This window comes from Sinohyriopsis cumingii, chromosome 3 (genome assembly GCF_028554795.1).
Source record: "Sinohyriopsis cumingii isolate HCF-2022 chromosome 3, ASM2855479v2, whole genome shotgun sequence".
NCBI classification, from domain to species: domain Eukaryota; kingdom Metazoa; phylum Mollusca; class Bivalvia; order Unionida; family Unionidae; genus Sinohyriopsis; species Sinohyriopsis cumingii.
In genome coordinates this window covers 111,720,646-111,743,844 of record NC_142963.1, presented here as the reverse complement: position 1 = coordinate 111,743,844, position 23,199 = coordinate 111,720,646, and the positions used below count along the sequence as shown (strand labels likewise).

The following is a 23,199-nucleotide window of genomic DNA, read 5'->3' as shown; positions in this document are numbered from 1 at the left end:
TCTGACGGATCAGCAATACTGGCCCCTGGCCATTGTAACTGGATTGGCTAAACCAGTGAAGAAATGCCTTCATCCTGAAAGGCTCATGATGGCCCCCCCCCCCAAAGATCTTAAGCAAGGGCACAAACAGAACCATCCAACCCAATCCTTCTGCCCATGTTTTATTCAGATGATGTAACTGGAGGGGACAGTGGAGGATGTCTACAGACCTCTCTCTCTTCCCCATGGAGGGAAACATCCTTAGGGAGTCTTGCCCTCTGCTTTCAAGTTCACCTGTTCTCGGTTACTCCATAGGTGCCAGACTGATCCTTTTTTTATAGGCTTGGTCAGATGGTCAGACCTTACAAATGTTGTATGTGTCCTTTCCATGATAAACTCATTATAGATCTTACTCCAAGGAAATGTTTTCTTCAGGAAAAGTGTTTCAGGATGGAGACATCCACTTCAGTTAGGAATGCCAGAAGTCTGAACAACTAGGCAGTCTCTGTAGATCTCCAGGATGCCTATCTCCACATCACCATCTTCCCAGGAAACAGGAAAATCCTGCAGTTTTGTCTGGGACAGAAGGTTTTATCAATTTCAGGCTTTTTCTTTCAAACTAGCTTCCACCTCTAGGACCTTCACCAATGTGATGTATGTAATAGCAGCTAATTGTTTATGGTCATTATTAAGTTTTTGCATCCTCCAGTCCATCAATGAATGGTTGATTCACATTGTCATCATAAGTACCTATCTGAGGCTTGTGTGGTTCTGTTAGGAGAAAGTGACTGGTCCAGGTCTAAACCACGAGCAGAAAACATCAAATCAGATTCCTTCTCATTATTTGATTCATATGTAGATGAATTTTCTTCTTCATCAAAGGACAGTCTGTGTTCCTTCCAACAGAATCTCACAAATACTTTCTTTCATGGCAAGATTAGACAAGACATCATTGTCTGATAGCCTCAAATAGTGATAACTGTTCCCTGCAGACTCGTTTGTCCCGAAGCTTTGGTCCCTAACCACTATCTTCCTCTGGACCAATGTCACCACTGACAGCAGCACACCTGGTATTTACCAACCCAAATTACCACCACAGCTATAACAACACCTTCAGTATGATGCAAACACAGCAGAGATACAGCTAATAGCTCTGTCACTATTGCTCTATCACTCCTTCAGCTGAAAATATAACATCTTAATCCATGTAATATCTGTGACATGGTCATGTATAACATGCAGTGGCATACAGACATGATGCATGTGCATAAGTGGATTTAATTATTTTATAAAAGTCATATCACTGGACCACTGTGTAAGGTTATCATAATAATCAGGTTCATTTGTGAACCTGTATCTGATGAGAATCTTACAGAATTTAAATTAGCATTCTATCGTCCCTTAATACATACAATCCTTCTGTTTGGTTACATACTGGTGAACTTTAAAATAGACTATAATAAATTTAGTAACATTGCATTATATGACACAAGTTGGAAATCCAGAATAAATATTAGAATAAAACAATTCTATCCTTTAATACAGATAGGAAAATACAGTTTTAAAATTCACATACCTCTACAGCTGGAGACAATGTGCCATAAAGTGGGTCGCTCACTAACAAGACTTTTCATAATATGAAGTTTGAATCAACCATGAGCCTACATTTACACTGGCTATATGATGCAATGCACAGCCTGTGCACTCACGGTATAACATCAGTTTTCCCATCACTAGCACTTTGCTCATGCAGCATGGGATCACAACTGATCTCACTACATCAAAATAATATATGATATAGATAAACCACCCTCAAGTAATTTGTTAGAGAAATGAAACCTGAGTACAGTTTATTCCTAATATACGTAAACAATAAATATGCAAAATTCTTTGACAGAGAACGTATGTATATTAACATGAAGAAGACTTGTTTGATTTAAGTACTCTACTGATCATTTAATGACCACTTTTACGCAAAGTTTCATAATTGCTTCACTTCTATACTTGTACTGAATATGAGGACTACACTTTCAGTATGTCACACAGAAAAATATTTTACAGTCAGTTCAGATTGGTGGTTACTGTTTGATCAACTCCAGAGTATAACAATAACCAATAGTTAGAAGCAACTGTAGCTTATTCACTACATGACACACCATAAGAATTGTGATCCAAAACTACACCTACTGGTAAATAGATAATAGATACAAAGTAATAGAGAAACTTAATGCAAAAGTGTTTTGTAAATTTCTTAAATCATGCATGTGTTAAAGGTTTTCTTTGATGCTGACATATGACAGATGACAGATCTAGCTATGTATGTCTGTAATCTGCAGGATAGTAATACAACAGTCTGTCAACACTTATAAAAAGGCACCACCCTACCACTGACAGACCTTCTAAAGAAGAAAAGCTCATCAAGCTGATGTGTATCGATAATGTATCATATTGTAGGCTTGGCTGTGTATCATGAATTGTATTAATACATGGCAGAGATGTATCATTTCACCGCTACTTTTTAACAAAGTTTTTAATACCGGCATTTTTCCAAGTTTCTTGAGAAGAATGTATTATTTGGCCACTACATAAAAAAGGCTCTTTTCATGATCCATATACTTTCAGAGGTATATCATTCATTAATAATTAGATCTTTAACTCTATTTTAAACAAGCATTTATGCAAATGGACTGAAAGTAATTACATTATTAATGAAAAACAGAATGGGTTTCATATTCATATATCGGACTACTGATAGCTTATTAACTGTACCTTCTGCCACACAACAATACATATAACAAGAAAAAGGGTGGCAGTTATCCAGTCAGTTGACCTCTTCTGTGAAGGAAGAGTGGCTATTCATCCAATCAGCTAGTCTCTTCTGCTGAGGAAAGGTGGCTGTTCATCCAGTCAAATAGTCTCTTCTGCTGAGGAAAGGTGGCTGTTCATCCAATCAGATAGTCTCTTCTGCTGAGGAAAGGTGGCTGTTCATCGATTCATCCATGTGAGCAGTCTGTCTGACCATTTTGGATAGAAATGTTTTATGACAGCAACCTTCTCTCAGTTACAGGCACAAATATAAAATACTTTCAAGTTTTGACAAATGTTTGCTTACTTACAGCAGTTCTACCAAAACATTGTTTAATGGCATAAATTTCAACGAGTACATGTGCAGTATTGGTGAGCAATATCATTTCATTTATAAAAGTTTAATAACATGAACGAACACTACAGTAATTCTCTTATGTGGTAGAACAGGAAGAACTGCATGAAAAAGTAATAATACTGATATATTTGATTTTACTTCAAGGGTTCCAGGGACAATCTGCTGATAGTGTTTGGGAATGAGGATGACTCCGGCTATTACCAGTGTTTGGCTGAGAACACTGCTGGTTATGTAATGGCTACTGCCAGACTTCAGATGATACTCAAACGTAAGTTAGAATATTTGCAAGGTCATTGGTTTGACCTTGACTGGTAGATGTCATGTGGTCAGTCTAGGTAAATAGAGAGATGGATGGATGAAATGGATGGATGGATGGCATTTTTTAAAGTTTTATTGGTCTAAATGAAACTAATAATAATGCTGACATTAAATATGTCCTGCTTGAAAATTTTGTGATTGTTACTTCTCCTGAATTGGTGGTCATATCAACATGGGGTTTTCAACAAATCACTTACAATATCTTCTTGGACCAAAATGAAAATGATGCTGATATTACATTCAGTATTACTGCAATTATTGCCATTTGAAATCTTATTATTACTAAAATCTATATGTGATGGTTTCAGTACTCAGCAATGAAAAGAAGTAAAGTGTCAGTCCCTTCGAGGGACTCTTGTTATAAGAGTTAAATCCCTTTTTAACTTACAGCTTGTTGCAATGTATGACAGAATCTAGTGAATGCAACTACTCTTTCAGTTTTTAATGAATTGCTATGAAATTTTGTACATATGATGGTCATCAGATAAAAATATCCATGTTAAAAATCATTCTGCTTGCTCTTTTTTAGAATAGTTATGCGCTTTCTTTTACTATAGTTCATCACCATCATAGGGTTGGAAGGGAATGTGGGAGAGGTGAAGACATTATTAGTTTACATTTGCTCACCATTCTTCCAGCTTATTATTGGTTTCTTTGAGACCTTTTGATGTTACCACCTTCTACATTTATCACATTCTTTCTGATTATTTTAATCAAAAAATTATGAATTGGCTAGTCTTCAGACAACCATAATATACTCAGTAGCTTCGTTCTTTGGCAATGTTTTTATAATGTTTTGATGTGAACTCGACAAAGAATCCTTTATAGTCATTTTCCACCTGAGTAAGTATTGGATCTTTTGAGGGGATGTGGTTTATAGAACATGTTCTGCAATGATTTTAAATTTTTACCTTAATTATGTTTTATTGTTGTTATACATTACACAGAATTCCAACATCTTTACCCTTCATTTTTTATCTTTTTGTACTCAGTGTTTACATTTATTTGGTAGATTTTTTATTCCTAAAGTTCCATAAGTTCTGTGCAATTCTTCATGTTGATATTTCTTAAATTTTAATTTTTACTGGCACTGTATACTGGTATTTGTGCTGAGGTGACATTGAACACTAATACAGGCATGTATACTTCAAAATTCTTGATTTTGCAAGGTTTTCATCGTCAGAGTAACCTTTCAAATTAGCAATTAAAAACTAAGACATGATTTGGGGCCCCGAGTGGCCGAGTGGTCTAAAGCGCTCTTCGTTATGGATCACTGCCATCTCACCTCTGTCTGCGGCGGTTCGAGTCTAGGATTCAGCCAATGTGGGTATGTGAGAAAGCTTGCCAGTAGCTTCTCGTAGGTCGGTGGTTCTTTCCGGGGTTTTCTCAGGTTCTTCCTCCACCATTAATACTGGCCGCCATGTATAGCCTATCGTGTGCTGAAAAATGGCATTAAACCCCACAACAACAACAACAACAACAACTAAGACATGATTTTAAAGCTTATATGTTGCACTGCATTGAAACCCGTCTTTAGAGAACATTCAAAATACCACACAAATTTGTCCCTGTATAGACAATTATATTGTATACCAAGGTTATATCAGATCAAACAGATCAGAAAATTAATTTTTAAATCTTGTCTTTCATGAGCAGGTGTCCTGTTATGTGAAGGTGTACACTAAGGCAGGTATCCCTGTCATTTTGAAAGTTTTACTGCATGTATTTCACAGATTAAATGCAGTGCTAGAGACATAATGAATCAAAGTACCAATGTGCATCAGTTAGTTTATTACACACAACCTATTCCCATGTGGGCTTGATGATTTTTTTTCTCTCACAGTTTAGTGGGCTTTTTCTAATCTAATGGTCCGCATTTACTTGGTATCAATTATTTCAGAAGTTTTTTCATTGTTTAATGCCAGACAATGCTGCAAGATAGCCACATTTTGTGCCTTTTGGAGTTTGGCAGTCAAAGGAATGAGTCATAAAATTCACCCTAATGGCAAATTGTGATTTGACTTTATTTTTTTCTTCAGGAAATACCCCCCAAAAACCAAAGATTGTGTCGGCTGAAGCTCTGTCTGACACTCAGATATTGCTTGTGTGGGAGGAGCCAGACTCATGTTGTGAAATCATTGCTTACACTTTGGAGTACAACAAACTTCTGGAAGGTATGGTACAGCAAATCGAAACTTTGCCTTTGAATGTAGTGGAATAGACAATTTAGTCTATATAGAATTAACATTTTTCTTCAAACAGTCAGTTAGAAACAGGACCAGTAAATTCACCTTGTGTGTAACAATCACTTATGAAAATAAGTTATTCTGACTTATAAGTGATATATATTTGATTTATAGGGGACCTATACACCACTTACAGGTTACCTAATATAATAAATGAAATATCATGTATGTATCAGTACAGTATAAGTATTATAAAGACCTTTCACCTACATCTGACTTATAAGTGACATATAAGTACTATGCAGAGGGTATCTACATTTTTGAGTAGATATACACTACAGAAATATTTCATGAGTGAAGTGGAAACATATTGTCACAAAAGTTACAAGTGACAATACAAACTGAGTCCTGTCACATGGAATATTTCTACATATCCATAGATTTTCTTCTTAATATATGCTTTTTAATGCACAAACAATCAAGTTACATTTTATTTATTTCTCCATTCCATGCCAATGCAATTAACAGCTGCATTACTACATTGATAAATAGAAGTTCCAAAACTTTACAATAATATTAGGACAGCTGCATTTAAAAATTTTTACTTGAACATATGTTTCAAAGGATATAGCATGTTGAATTCTCAGATTTTGCATTGTTCAATATATTTCGGACTGTAAATTTTTAAAATAGCTAAATATTCAATCACAGAAGGTTTATATTATGTTTCTTATAAATTTAATATTATCCTTGATGTATGTGCCCAGTGAATTACAAATGTGGCCAGTTTAATGAAGAGGTACTGCCTAGATACCATGGTGTCCGCCATTATTACTTATCTGCCAGTTGACCGATTCACTTGTGACTTCAGACTGATATTACAAAGAATATAATGCAAGGCAACAGTGAAAATTTTCACTAAAATATTTGTAAGAATGCTTTCACCAAGTATGCTCATTCAGTACCTATTGGTATTTTCATATTGATGTTTGAAGTTTCGAAGTACAAGTTGCTATGTTTAAAACATAGCAGCTTGTGCTTTTTAAAACTTATTTTCTAAATGTAATGTTGACAAATAATAACTTGCGGAAATCTGGCAGTGCAAGAATATAATTTCCTCATGATGGCATTGCCTTACAGTTTATGTTTTATGGGGAACTTGACTGACATCGTGAACGTCATATGGGAGGCATGGGTAATGGGGTTGGATTTTGATATGGGAAGCGAAGGGTTAAGATGTATTCCTAAGTCTTAATAACGAGGACTTCTTGATCGTCATGGCTTTGATCCAAAAATCTGCTGGCAGAATTTTGTCACCACTGTAAAATAATATTTTTTAAAAAATGGTGATTGATTTAGACTTTAAATAATCAATGAAAAAAACAGGATGTATTTTTTTTAAAGAATAATCTATCACAAATTTAAATTAAAAATTCTGATATCCATGTACTGTTAAACTTGTAATATTTCTTTGCTGTTGGTTTCTTAGCATTGGAAGAAAGCACACCTTTCATCATTTTGCCATGAAGTGTCCAATATTTCTCTTAAAACATCTTTAACAATAAAATAACAATTAAGCATGACAATAGAATCAAAATATGTATTCTAGTGTGTCTGCCGAAACAATTCATTATGGTTGATCTCTCCATCTTATCTCCCTTCTGGCAGTGGTTGGCCGATTTTCATAAAGGCTCAGAAGACATTTATGATCATCTTTCAGATTCTACCTCTTACATTCTTATAACACTTCAAAAGACATCACACCTTTGGCCATAAACTCTTCATATTCCAACAAAGGTAATCACTTAACAACTTGTGTACACATATTGGCTGTTCTTAAACAGTTGATCTGCCATTCATCATTGCCCTAGTCATTGTACTGATGGAACATTTCCTGTCCCCAGTAGACTGGTTCTGGCTGGTTTCGCTAATGTCTTGATAGAACATATAAAAATAGAGTGTTTGGGTTTTTTAATAATTTTTTTAAAAATTCTTGTTATTTTCAAAAGCCATAGATTTCAGCTGTAAAATGGCCATTAAAACAGTAATTTTGGCCTAATGCCAGTGGAATGTGTTATTTCCAGACTTAAACCTAACTGAGGAGGTGAGGGCGTTTCAGGCTTGTGTTACTTCTGGACTTATTGCCTGTGTGAAGAAGGGTGCTTCTTATATGTGTTACTTCTGGATTTCTGCCTAACTTTGTGAGTGAGGTTGTTTCATACATGTGTTGCTTCAGGACTTCCGCCTGTGTGAGTGTATTTCATATGTGTTACTTTTGGACATCAGCCTAACTGTGCAAATGAGGGTGTTTCACAGTGTGTTACTTCAGGACTTCCACTTGTGTGAGGGAGAATGTTTCATATATCTGTTACTTTTGGACTTCTACCTTGTACTCTTTAAGTATGGATGTTTCATACATGTTTTACTTATGGAGTTCAGCCTAACTGTGTGAGTGAGGATGTTTCATTCATGTGATACATCCATAGTCCAGACTTATGCCTAGCTATGTATGTGAGGGTGTTTCATTCATGTGATACATCCGTAGTCCAGCTATATAATCTGCCTTCCGCCTAGCTACGTATGTGAGGGTGTTTCATTCATGTGATACATCCATAGTCCAGACTTCCACCTAGCTATGTATGTGAGGGTGTTTCATTCATGTGATACACCCATAGTCCAGACTTCCGCCTAGCTATGTATGTGAGGGTGTTTCATTCATGTGATACACCCATAGTCCAGACTTCCGCCTAGCTACGTATGTGAGGGTGTTTCATTCATGTGATACACCCATAGTCCAGACTTCCGCCTAGCTACGTATGTGAGGGTGTTTCATTCATGTGATATACCCATAGTCCAGACTTCCGCCTAGCTATGTATGAGAGGGTGTTTCATTCATGTGATACACCCATAGTCCAGACTTCCACCTAGCTATGTATGTGAGGGTGTTTCATTCATGTGATACATCCATAGTCCAGACTTCTGCCTAGCTATGTATGTGAGGGTGTTTTATGCATATCATACTTCTTGCACAGCTTTTAGCAAGATTATTTACTTTTATACCCAGAGGATATAACTTTAAAAAATAAGGAAAATTCTTGATTAGCTTCTAAGAAATTTTAAAATCCTGATGGTCATGGCGATATTATATTTTTGTTAGTGTTTAAAGTCTCTGTGAAGAACAGAATTCATTAACTAATCATACATTGAAAAAGAACATATTTCATACACTTTTACATTTAAGTCAAAGTCTGCATGGGGATGTTGTGCCAAAGTGTTGTGCTATTATAAACAATAATGATTCATTTGTAACACACCTTAAAACAAAACCAGTGCTTGAATACAAGACTGCATTCAATTCAATATTGTAATTTGGTCTACATCTGTGATGTGTAGAAGTCATGGAGACACTGTGGAAAGAAAAAAAAATTGGATTTTATCAATTGCAGTGAAATCACAGTTGATTTTGGAAAAGACGAGTATCATAATTATCTTTAGGTATAAATTTAATTGAAATAGAAGTATGAATGAAACATGTTATTAAGGATATTCAATACATAAAAACAAAACCATGTCAAATAGAAATGAAATTATATCAGTAGTCATGCCAGCATAATAATCCTATTTTTTATCCCCATCAGATGATGAGAAAGAAGATTCAAAAATGGAAATTTCCAAGAACACATCAATAGTGATAGAAAACTTGAAGCCATTTACTAACTATTCTGTGCGAGTTCGAGCATACACTGTGGTAGGAGCTGGACCTCTCTCAGACACAGTCTACATCCGAACCAAATCTTCAGGTATCAACCTTGGGGGAAAGATTTTGTTTTGTTTTAATCTTGCACGTTACCAATGACTTCATACATATTGCTACATTGCATTGCAGTTTACTATGATCAGCCTTTAAACATTGTGCTGTTGTAACCATAATAATGGAAATGTATGACATGCATTATAAATGGTGATATGTGAACTTTTAAAAAAAATGTCATATATCAGACATTAGTTATTTTGCAAGAGACCTTCTCACCATACAGTTTTTTGTTTATGTAATCATATACTCCTTCTTTTTTCAATGCATTGTTATCAAACTAAGCCCTATTAAATGCATTGTGTCATGAAATTATGCCTTATTCAACGCATTGTCATCAAACTAAGCCTTATTCAATGTATTGTCATCAAACTAAGCCTTATTCAATGTATTGTCATCAAACTATGCCATATTCAATGTATTGTCATCAAACTAAGCCTTATTCAATGTATTGTCATCAAATTATGCCTTATTCAACGCAGTCATCAAACTAAGCCTTATTCAATGTATTGTCATCAAACTAAGCCTTATTCAATGTATTGTCATCAAACTAAGCCTTATTCAATGTATTGTCATCAAACTATGCCATATTCAATGCATTGTCATCAAACAAAGCCTTATTCCATGTATTGTCATCAAGCAAAGCATTCTTCAATGCATTGTCATCAAACTAAGCCTTATTCAATGTACTGTCACCAAAGTAAGCCTTATTCAATGTATTGTCATCAAACTAAGCCTTATTCAATGTACTGTCATCAGAGTAAGTCCTATTGATTGCATTGTCATCAAACTATGCTCTAATATTTTCAATGCATTGTCACTAACTGAGCCCTATTCAGCATATTGTCATCAAACTTTGCCTTATTCAATGTATTGTCATCAAAGTAAGCCTTATTCAAAGCATTGTCATCAAACTAAGCCCTATTCATGCACTGTCATCAAACTAAGCCCTATTCATACACTGTCATCAGACTAAGCCCTGTTCGTGCACTGTCATCAAACTAAGCCCTATTCATGCATAGTCATCAAAGTAAGCCTTATTCAGTGTATTGTCATCAAACTAAGCCCTATTCATGCATTGTCATCAAACTAAGCCTTATTCATGCATTGGCATCACACAAAGCCCTATTCAATGCACTGGTATGACTCTAAGCCCTATTCACGCATTGGCATCACACAAAGCCTTATTCAATGCACTGGCATCACACTAAACCCTATTCATGCATTGGCATCACACAAAGCCCTATTCAATGCACTGGCATCACACTAAGCCTTATTGAGCAGAGATAATGAAAATGGAAATCATACACTATGATTGTAAATGCATTTTTTCCCAAACAAAATACAAAATGCATGTCTATATTTGTATACAGTGTGGATCTTCAGCACATGTGTCCTGTGGAAATATTTTTATTTCTTTCTCTTTTACTTGGTAAGTTTATATGACTTAGTGTACATATATGCAAATGGTTGCTGTATCAACTTTGATGGAGTTCTTCCTCTGTTTTACTTACCCAGCTTAGTGAAGAGGAGGGATGGGGCGTCCAGTCCTATGGAAACATTTCTAGATTAAACATGAGAAAGTTAGCCATATGCACATTATCTAACTTAAATCTCTTTCCATTTCAACTTTTTTTTAACTTTTATTTTCTTATGATATAAATACTATATGACGTTTAATTATTTCTGAGTTGTATTGTTCTCTTCATTTCGAATTAATCCACATATATCCAGATGTTCCCAAGAATTATCCTTAACATCAAGAAGATCCCATTTTTGTAACTGGAGAGTGGCTTTGATCTTAAAATATGTTGCCACAATTTGTATTGTATAGATTACTATGGTAAAATTGTATCCTTTCAGTGCCAACATCAGTACCATTGGTTACCTTACAAAGTGATTCTCCAACAAGCATAATTGTTAGCTGGACACTAATTCCACCAGAACACAGGAATGGGATCATAACTCGTTACAGACTTGACTACGGAACAGGTATGATAATGGAGACCAAGGAGCTTCCTGTGGATATTCGCACATACGTCCTGACAGGTACAAAATTCTTGTGTTTATGCATCACCAGCGTGTCAGATCCATGAAATTATATGCAAATTTTGTGGCCATAAATATAAGAGTTTTAACTTCCACTTAATTTTTATATCATGGTAAAACTACTGTATATGCTCACTTGCAAACTGCACAGATCCAGATCTGCCATCGCATAATGTGCTGGCAGATCTTAATGTGCTGGCAGATCTGGGTCTGTGCAGTTTGTCAGATATAACCAGTACAACAAGCAACATAGACCCTGATCTGCAGGCACATTATGTTATGTGTTATGATATTTAATTAAATTGCTTGTTAGTTTTAAACAAATTATTTATTTCATTACATGTTATTGTAATGTAACATTGTATGCTGGACTTGACCTTGTCCGAAATTGAGTTCTTTTCTGCTTGATCTGATAGACATTTTTTTATTTCATTTTATGTAAACAACTAACTCATTGCTAGTTATTCTAGTTATTATGTGGGAGGTCATGGGTTCGATCCCTGGCCAAGTCATACCAAAGACTTACAGAAATAGTACTAACAGCTGCCTCGCTTGGTACTCAGCATTAAGAGGTTAGTGTTAGGACTGGTTGGCCTGGTGTCAGGATAATGTGACTGGATGGGACATCATGCTACATGTCTGCAGCATGATGCCCCAGTGCTAGACGTCACTATAAACTGGCACACTGCAGACATCATAGCGATATGACTGAAAAATTGTTAAAGCTACGTTAAAAAGCCAAATCACACACACACAGTTATTCTCTATGTGTCTGGGCTTAATATCTGGATCTTTATTAATAGAAGAAGTAAATATGTTTATTTGGGTCAAGGTTTTTGACTTTCTTCAGTGAATTTTCCAGGTTATGGTTTTGATTTTGTAAACATCAGGATCATTCTAGAAGGTTATTTTTCATTAAGTAATGTTTTTTTAATAGAAAATGTTAATTGTGACCTGAGGTCAAGTAGAGAACTATATAATGTTGTGTTTGTGAGGGCTTGATCATTAGTGCTTTAACATCTAGCACTTTCAAGTTGTATTATGTTGTGACCAGTTTGGGCAGAATTTTATTTTCTTCAGATTATCGAATTCAAGTGATTATTTTCTCTAGAAATACAAAAGTGCTCTGATAAAATTCTTGGAGAAAGACATTCACTGGAATTTATATTAAAATTCAAACCTGGAATTAATAATACTGTTATTCAACAAAAGACTGTTGATACGTCAATAGTTTAATAGCTACCACAGACTTTATCACCTTCAGTTTTTGGATTTCTTCAAGACTTGTACTGAGTTTTGTTCAGGACTTAAATTTCTAGGACTTCTGACTGTAATTCTTGGATTATTTTGGGATTTAATGCGCAAAACTGTAAGTTCTTTTTTCTCATTTTCACTTTGTATTCTTGGGAAATAAATATATTTGTTAAATTTTACAAAGTTTGTCATTCACTCTTTTCTGTTACTTATTTTAAAAGCATAGACTCATAACATATGGCAGATCAAGATCTTTGTTGTTTGCAGTTTGCCTTAACTATGATGAGGGTAGCTCAAGTAGATTACATATGTATTTAGTCTCCCTTGGCCCTCAGCTACTTTCTAACAGTCTACATGCATGTGTCTTAGTAACATAAATGTGTATGAAAAGTAAAGTTACAACATTTAACAAGGGAACAACAATCAAGCTATATGACTTTACATTACTCTGAACAAATCAATCATATTGGAACAAAAGCATACATCATCAAACATTTAGGATAGAAATAACAATTTTACAAAAATCTAAATTCATGTATAAATCAATTAAAACCAAGCTTCAAATTATATAATTGGTTTTCTGGAATAATATGGCTTTAGCAGGACACCAATCTCCAATAATGTGTTTTCAGCTTAATGCATGTCTCCATTGATATTTATAGCAACTACATGGCCCATTGCCAAGAAAGCAGGTGGGTTTCTTTAGAATGAAACATTGCCTTGTAGATTCATTATATTGGTAATGAATACAGTTAGCGGACCAGTCTGTACTTTTAAAGAATATGGTGCCAGATATTATGCAAAATGGACTTTTACAGGTTGAGTTGTTAATGATATTTCTTAGAGCTGATGGGTCTTTTTAAACTTAAAAACATTTCTGATCAGATAAAGGTCAGTTCAAGACCATTTTAGAAATTTGTAAAGAAGAATATGAGAGAAGCAATACAGCAATCGGATTAAGGACAATGTATGGACTTGACGATCATATGTCAAAAGATATAGACATGTACTGATGTAGACTTGTTAAAGTGGGTGTTGAATCCAAATAATTTTTCAGTATGTTATGTCTTTATATTCTGGTTCTAATCCACATGGATTTTTCCCATTTGTGCCAAGTATTTTGACCTGCAGATCCATGTTAGTAAAAAAATAAATGACATTTTTCATATGGTGTACTGAATTATGGCATATAATATATTAGCTGTGATGTCGTAGCCTCAGCAAAGTAGGGGTAGTAGTAGTAATATAGTTAGCTGTAGTAATATATAGATTGCGCATTTTTTGTGCTCAGATTATGCATATTTGCCAATTATATTAGCAGAAATTACATTTATACATTTCTTGTGGTTGGCATGTATGGAGTACGTGTCATGCACCACTGCAAAGGGAATAACATCATCAGCATCATTTTTACTGGTAATGACATCTGTTTGCTCTCTAAACCCTGCCTTAATCAAACAGTTCTTTTCATGCTCGATTTTTGTTTTTCAAGGCATGTGATGTATTTTTGTATTAGAGCACATTGGCAATTTGACTTCTATTCCTCATAATTTTATATGTAATTTGCATTTAAAGAGACTTTTGTTTCTTTTTCTGATTGGTGATTTTCTGCCATTTTCACAACAGTCAGAAATGAAAATGAACACAAAGATAGATTTACTTCAAGCCTTACTCAGTTAGTCAATTTACAGGTTCAGAAAAATAGCTAAAAGATATTTCTAAAATATTTAGTAAAAAAAAGAAAAGATCAGAGTTTTTTTTTTTCATGCCTTAATTTGTATTGAACAAGCAACCAGTGATTATAAAGTATCGATTCTGAACGAGGTATAATTATCTTGCCTTTGTTATCAGGCATCTTTGATAAGCATTTGTTATTTACTGATTTTGAATGATGTTTGATAATCACATTTTTGTTAACCTGTACTATTTATCTGGCTTTGATGCATCTTAGGCAGACCACACAAATCAACCCAATTAAATTTTGTAACCAAGGAACATGATCACAAAGCCTTTGGAATACATAGTAATCAGGAATTTGTGTGGTGTGTGATTGATGGGTGTAATATGGTAATGATGTGATCTTGCATGTGATTGGCTGATTTTCATAGCCCATTTTGTTGAAATTCAATTTAATAAACTTAAATCAACAAGAGATTGGATAAGCAAGAATCAGACTTGGTAATTGAGGTCACATTTTTTATACTTATGTATACTTACATGTGAAATATATTGACTTATTGGCAAAACAATTTTCTTTATTTTTTCATTCATATATTTTCACATTTGAAAAATGTATCATTATATGTGAAAATATAAGATTTCCCATAATGCCGTGCAATGCTTGACTGTGTGTGTCTTCAACATAAATAATTAAAAACTGCCTCACATTTCTGACATGGAAATTCATCTTTGATAAAGTAATTGGACTAGATGCAGTTCATGTCTCTCTGAAGTTATTTACCCTTACTTCTTTGCTTAATGAGATAGGGTCAAATAGGTTACAGAATGACAAAAATGTAATTTACTGTGAAGTGTCGGGTTAATCCAATCCTACAGCTTTCTTAAGTCATGTATATTTATATGGTCAGGCTATGAAAGTGAGGTGAATTTACAAAAACAGGTGAAGGTGTTGTACTGAAGAGTGAGTTTAATCTTGTAAACCTCAAATTTGGAGTAATTTGGTTTCTTGTTTTATTTTAATACCAGATATAATTCATCATGAACTATATATTTTGACTCGTGGTTTTGCTGTTCATTTGAATATCATATTTTTGGTACCACATGATGAAGTATGTTCAATATTAATGTAGAAATGAAAATATCATCTCTCTCTCTCTCTCTCTCTCTCTCTCTCTCTCTCTCTCTATATATATATATATATATATATATAACATTTTCTAACAGTAAATAATACATTTCTATGAGATCCATTTATTATGTTGGATATTTATATAAATAAAAAGTGAATGACATATTTCTTATGAAAAGGCACAAACAGTGATAGACTTTTAATTTTCTATCATTTCAATGCTGTGACATTTCTTGGATGTTTTCTAATTACATTGGATTGCATGAAGTTTTAGTGAGTATTAATTATTATATGATACGTAATTTAGGAAGTAAAGCTGGACTGAGTAATTTTGCATTTATTACATGTGCTGTTGCAATCACTTTATTATGAGCAAAACCAATGCATATTTATTACGTAATCTTGCTTATGATTGGCTGCTTTTTTACCATACATGAGCCTATATTTTGGGCATAGGATTTTGATCAAACTTGGTAAATAGGCCTATGTCATCAAGATCATAGTTGAGTATGATTATGAGTAAAATGTATGCATATTAATAACTTGACCTTACATCAGACTGACCTTGTCCACACTCTAGCAACTATATTTCTCTTCAGACTTTATCAAACTTGTTAACTAGTCATCTGTTATTAGGCTGTTGGGTGTGTTTAATTAATAGTAAAATCTGCACACATTAATGCTATAATCTTGTATCTGATTGGCTTAGCTTTTTACCACTTTTAAATCCAAATTCAGGTCAGAGTTTGGTCCACATTGATAAGTAAGCTTACAATTTGTTATACTCACTGGCATATATTATCAGTATTATCAGACTTGGTAAATGGGTTTACAGATCTTGGCTGACCTTGATTATGAGCAAGAGACTATGCATATTAATTACATTTACCATATATGCCTGCTCATAAGTTGAGTCAAATTGCAAACAACAAAGATCCTGATCTGCCATAGCATACTGTGTCTGCAGACTAGGATCTCTGTTGTTTGCTGTACTGATTACTCCTAACAAACTGCATAGACCCAAATGTGCTGGTGCATTATGCGGCAGCAGACCTGGGTCTGTGCAGTTTGTAGATTGAATTTTTCAGTGCTCTTTGTTCTCTTCTCTCTCAAGCTCTTCACAGCACGTTTTGTAGTATCAGACATCTTTCAAGCCCCATTATATCTATGCTGCCATTGATAATAGCATGATTAGTAATGGCCGTTCTGGTGGTCCAAGTGTTTAGAAGTTCAACCTTGGATGAAGGAGGTCATGGGTTTGAACCCTGGCCAAGTCATAGCAATACTCATAAAAATGGTAAAAGGAGATGCCTTGCTTGGTGATCAGCATAAAATGGTTAATGTTAGGATTGGTCTGCCTGATGTCAGGATAATGTGACTGGGTTGGGCATGATGCTACATGTGTACGGCATGATTCCCCAACGATAGACATTCATTATGAATTGCCACACTGCAGACATCAGAGTGATACAACTGAAAATATTTAAAGCTACATTAAAAATACAAATCACACACACACACAGAGTACCTTTAATGACTTCCTCTCTCAAGGCCAATTTTGACAGATGCCCATTGGTTTATGTGGCCTTCAGAAGATCAATTATTGAATCCTCAGCACTTGATATAACTATATGTCCTTTTAAAGGTTTAAAGTTTTACCTGCAATATCTTTCTTGTAAATTCCTAAAAATCTTCTGATGCATCAAAAAGTTTGGTTTTTTAATAACAATTATAGCTGAATCAAACTGAAATTTGAATATACATATAACAGTGTCTGTTTATCTAATTTTCAGTGTGTGTTCAAATATGTCTTCGAATGTATGATTTAATTAATGCTGTTTTATTTAATTTTTATCAAGAACAGAAGCGACATCTCTCAACTCATTCATCAGTTTTTCTTGTCCTCCCTCATCTACTCTAGCTAAAGTTGTATACTGCTATCAGTTACAGCAATTTCATAAAGTGTGGTTTAGGGAAGGGACATGGAATTTAGTACATTAAAAAAATTCCTAATATTTTACTCGAATAGTGCAGACTTTAGAAAAAGGCTAAAATTCCAAAATTGACATATAAATTAGCAGAGACTAAAAGAAAATCCAGACAGTTTTTTAAAATGGCCATACTAAACTTCAGAAATTTAAACAGAATTTAGCAGAGGTTAAAAAAATATAAAAATATATTCTTAGCATGGCTGAGCTGAAATTAACATTCCAAATCTGACATGGAAATTAGTTCAGACAAAAATGAAAATTTATTATTTAATTAAAATGGCCAAACTCACAGATAATTTATCAGTGTCCAAAAGATACAATAGAATATTTTTTAAAATTGCTGAAACTACTAGTAACAATTACATTCCATCATTGAAACAGTATTAGCAGAGACTAAAAATTCCCAGAATATTTTATTAAAATGGTCAAAACTCAGATAAAGACTGAAAGTCTTGAACTTACACTGAATATAGTGGAGACAAAAAAAACCCATAATATTCTTTTAAAACTATGTCATTGACTAAAAGTAATGCTTACATTTCAAAAATGGCATTGAATTTAGTGGAGACTTAAAACAACTTTATACTGTATTAATTAGCTGATAATAAATTACAAATCTTCTAAATCAAAGACTAAAACAAAACCCAACCCAAAAATTAAAACAAAAGTAATTAAATATTGTTAAAACATATACAGTTGTACACAATTTTTACACAAATATTAAATCATTGTACAAGGACTGTAAAAGAAAGTAATACTAAAAAGATTTGAGACAAAATACATAATAAAATATTTTTGAACAATTTAATAAATAAAACAAAATATTTAAAATAAACATAATCCCTAAGATTTAAATAAAAATGAATAAAACAATTTCAAATATATTGAAAGCATTTGTACAGTTTAGCACAATTCCAAAGAAATTTTAACAATATTTTATAAACATTAAAAAAGAATAAACAAATAATAACAGAATTGTACACATATTAAAGCATAAAATAGCATAACAATTTGTTTAAAAAATTTCCAAATTTTAAACAAAATCTCATCATCATCATCATCAACAACATCATCATCATCATTACCACCATTTTGTTCATTATTATTAGTGTATAGATATATTCCATTATAAATTCAGTGATAAAAATTCAATATAATTAATTAATTAGCTCTTTCTACCTTTCCTTTCTAATTCCTACTGGCTTCCATGAATGAAAGAAAAATGGAAGGAACAAATCAATAATTAATAAACAAACAAAGAAACAAATAATTGGATAAACTGTTAAACAGATGAACCAATCAATTTGGCAGATACATTACAGTAATTTGCCCATGAATTTTTGACAGTATTAGATCAGCATTCATTAGCATCATAAAATGTTTAATGTTTTCAAAAATGCATGTTGTAATCATACAAGTTTTAAACAAATCAAGAAAATATAAAAGACAGTACATATATTTATATAATATTCTTTATTTCCCTAATTTAAATCAGGTTTTAATGCTAAAATTCAATACAGTCTCTGAATTTAACTAATAGATATTTTTCTTTTCTTTACTACCATATCTTTTCACTGTCACATCTAAGTCAGAGTCCACAGGGAAAGTCCTGCCATACTGACGGTTTAAAGGCGAATCAGTGTCATCTGGATAGGTTGTTCCACAACATATTCTTGGCCCTGTTCATGTTTATATGGAACTTTCACAGTTAAAAAAAATGGAACAAACAAAAAGTTTATTAATGTATGTAAGAAACAATACACAACTGCCTGATTCCTACGTGAACTACCAAAGACAAATTCTACCAGGGTCAAGACTGTGACATGTTTTAAATTTTTTAAACTTTTGACACACTAATTATTATAACACATTCCTTTCTATTATGGGTTGATTCCTTCAGTGTCAGAAAGCTAAAATCTTGTTCAAAACAGATTTACCAGCTGTAGACACCGTAAGTGCTACTTGCTTATTCTCAAAGAAATATTTTAAATATAAATGAAAAAATAATCCCAAACAGGATATATATATGTTTTCAAGAAAGGTAAAAGAAATTCCAATGACATCATCCATTTAAGTGTAACTTTTATTTTATTTACCAAAAATTATTCCTTGCTCAGAGTATATTATACAAATATAAGAACACATTTTGCAATTTTTATTCATAAAGTTCTTCAACAAATACATTTTGGAAAATAGTGCCTTAGGAATTTAGATGATGCCATGCCACATTGCACCTCAACGATTGCTAGTAGATGTAAACTATATGCTGGTAGGATGGAAGACTTGCCATCTGATGCTACAGTTTGCATCGAAAGGACAGTAAATATTTGATTCACTATTGAAGTTTATATAAACTTTTGTTTCTTAGGATGTGTTTATTTCTTTATGGGACAAATCCTACTATATTAATATGAATCTGCAAAATCATTGGCCAGGCAGGCATTGTTTAAATTTGGGTTTTTTTTAATGGTGGTATGTCTATTTAATTGAATAAGTACTAATGATTTTACTGACTTGAAAAGTAATACCCATCACACCTACGTAGCCATTAGTGGAAATGACTGAAATATAGCTAAATGGTTGACTCAGTTATTGCATGCCAATCATGTGACTCTCATTTTGAAAGACTAAACCAGCATAAAAGTTGATTACAAGCAATTGGTTCAAGCCAGGTACAGAACATAAAGGCTTAGTAACTTGGTAATTATGCCAGATTATCTTAATTGCATACAAAAGAAGCAGTAAGAAATAATATGTATATTATGGTAAGTAACTAAACATTTAGTGATTGTATTTAACTGGAAAATTGTATTTCAGGTTAATAGACTAATTAGCTAGTTATGTACAAATCTTTAAATGTTACTAATCTTTGTAACTGTTTTTGCAGGTCTGATGCCAGACACAGAATATAAGGTTCGTGTATTGGCAGGAACTTCTGTTGGTTATCCAAGTCTTCCACAGGAGGAAATGCCCTTTGCTAGCCTGAAAACAAGTGCTTTCAATACCACAGGTATTTTGGATAACACTCACTCACCAGCAGAAATGGAACTTCTCATTTGGACTTTATGATTATATATCCTTTAAAGTGCATACATTATAACTTCTTTGTTTTTACCTCCCTCATGAAGTCCCATATCCACAATCTGTATACCTGCCATACTACAGTGTGTCACACAGATAACACCAGTAAGGCCCCATATCCACAGTATGCATAACTGTCATATCACGTCATGTCAAACAAAAAACAGAAATAAGGTCCCATATTTACAGTATGCATAATTGTCATATCACATCATGTCAAACAAAAAACAGCAAAAAGGCCCAATATCCACAACATGCATAACTGTCATATTACAGAACATCACACAAAAAACAGCTGTAACGTCCCATATCCACAATGTTTACATCTGCCATATCACAACATGTCACACAAAAACAGTTGCAAGACCCCATATTAACAACGTACATAACTGTCATATCACAGCATGTCACCCAAAATCAGCAATAAGGTCCTGTTTCCACAATATGTATACCTACCAGCATGTCACATGAAGAACACTATTTTTTAATCCAATACCCACCCAACATGGTCATGTTTCCAGTAAACCTTATAAAAAAGAAAGAGAGGGAGGGGCCTTTTTTGTCATCAAGTAACCTTATTAGCCTAATTAGACAGTAACTAGTCAAGATTTTAATTACTTCATTCTTATTGCATACAGAAAACAGTAACCACAGTTACTTGTTGTGGTGGTAATTTAAAGGTGAAGGCAGTCTGAGATAAACAACCATCATTGCCCAGATTAACTGACTGACATATGCTAGTGTGATTTTTTACTGCTAGTCCTTTTGTCGGAGAGCCCATTAGTCTACTTTACATAAATAATGGGTACAATGAAAATAACCCGGATCATTTCTAGTTAAGTAAATCCAAGATGGGTGTCCAAGACACACAAGTCCTTGAATGAAAATGTTTAAGCCATCTTATTTAAGACTATTGGCTAGTTTGTAATCAGTGATAATGTTCTTTGAAGTCAGATTTTGCTCTGCATGTAAAAGGCAAAATCCCAAAAGTAACTACACGGCTGTACATGTTGCGAGGTTTCCAAGGAAACTTTGGACAAATGTTCCTTGGAAAAACCTCGGAGTATTGGTTGCTAACTTTCAGAGGTAATAGTCCAAGGACAAATTTTTTTTATACCAATGTCTAAGATTGTTATTTTCAAATGTCCTAGGTTGACCTCGGACTTCCAAGTTTTTTTTTTGTAACCAATACTTTGAGGTTTCCTAGGAATACTCGGACATGTCCATGGTTTCCAAGCATTTGGAGAATATTGTCCGAGGAATCCTGCAACACATCATCCAAGGATTCCTTGGACACCTCCTTGGCATAAAATATCAGACCAAGAATTGAAGCAGATATTACAGAATATAAGAATACATTTTATTTTTAATTTGTTCAACAAATACAATTTTAAAAAGGTCCAAATATCAAGAATGCCCATAATGTTCCTTTAGTGTCAAATTGTCCATTTGATTTTGAAATCCATCTGTTTATATCCTGGTTTCTTGATGGATTTAGCACTTCATTGATTTTCTTGTTTATCATCAACTCTTTGATATTCTGCCATTTCTTTTGGATCAGTCCTTTTAACAAAAATTGGTTGAAAATATAAAATGTGATGAATTAATAAAACAAATAGTACACATATAAAATAACTGTTATCGGCAGCCTTAAATTTACAAATCATGTTTGGAATCCTTTAGTTCTGAAAACAAGGTATTAACACATTAACCCCTGAGCCAAACAGCTAGGCAGTCCCCTGAAGCATACTTGCAGAGATCACCTAGAGCAGTATTAGCCTTTCCAGTGCCTGTATCCCTGAGACTAGCTGACAGCAATTGGATTGCAGATTTTTACAGAGGGGGCTACTTGCAATAAAATTTTTATTATTTTATTTGTATTCATTTAATTCAGCTGAAATTTGGCACGGCAGTTCTCAATAAACTCACCTACATAATGGTATAAATTTCATGCTACATGCAGAAATAAAACTAATGCATGATGGTAAAAACAAATGATGTACTTGCCAATTTGCTTCTCTTGCCGTGAATAATCCATAAAATCCATTATGAATTCACAAAGAATTATTAACACCATCAACACATGAAACAATTATATTTTATGTAAACAAAAATTCCACTTGTCGTCTCTTGTAAACTAAACATCCTGTGAATACTGTACACAAATGGGCATATTTTACTTGCTCTTTACTTACCTTTCTTCCTAAGAACTCTCACTGAAAGTTTTAAAACTAATAAAACACTTAACAAACCTTGAACTATGAACACTCATGTTAACAACGTATATTTCCCAAACATTTATTTAACGATTATTCAAAAGAAAAAGAAGCTCCACGAAATCAAATGCATTTGCATCAGGGTCTAAATCCGTTGCTGGTCCTTGGTATAGCCTCTTGTCAATGTGTGTTTTATCATTTATGATCATCGATCAGCTCTACTTTCATTTTCTTCTTCTTCTTCAACATTCTCATTTTCATCACTACTGCTGTTATTTTCATTAGCTTTTTCGATGTCACTATCAATCTCGTCTGATTAAAATCCAAAAAATTCTCCATCAG

At 33.7% G+C, this 23,199-nt stretch overlaps 1 protein-coding gene across 1 annotated transcript in view; it reads left to right on the top strand.

The window, feature by feature from the left end:
• The window catches only part of LOC149803586 (protogenin B-like), a 180,835-nt gene that overhangs the window by 66,244 nt on the left and 91,392 nt on the right, over window positions 1–23,199 (top strand). The window contains exons 8-12 of the mRNA XM_089953334.1: window positions 3,287–3,410; window positions 5,500–5,634; window positions 9,285–9,446; window positions 11,321–11,506; window positions 20,448–20,570. Coding sequence (XP_089809460.1) covers window positions 3,287–3,410; window positions 5,500–5,634; window positions 9,285–9,446; window positions 11,321–11,506; window positions 20,448–20,570 — 730 coding nt within the window. The remainder of the gene's footprint in view (window positions 1–3,286; window positions 3,411–5,499; window positions 5,635–9,284; window positions 9,447–11,320; window positions 11,507–20,447; window positions 20,571–23,199) is intronic.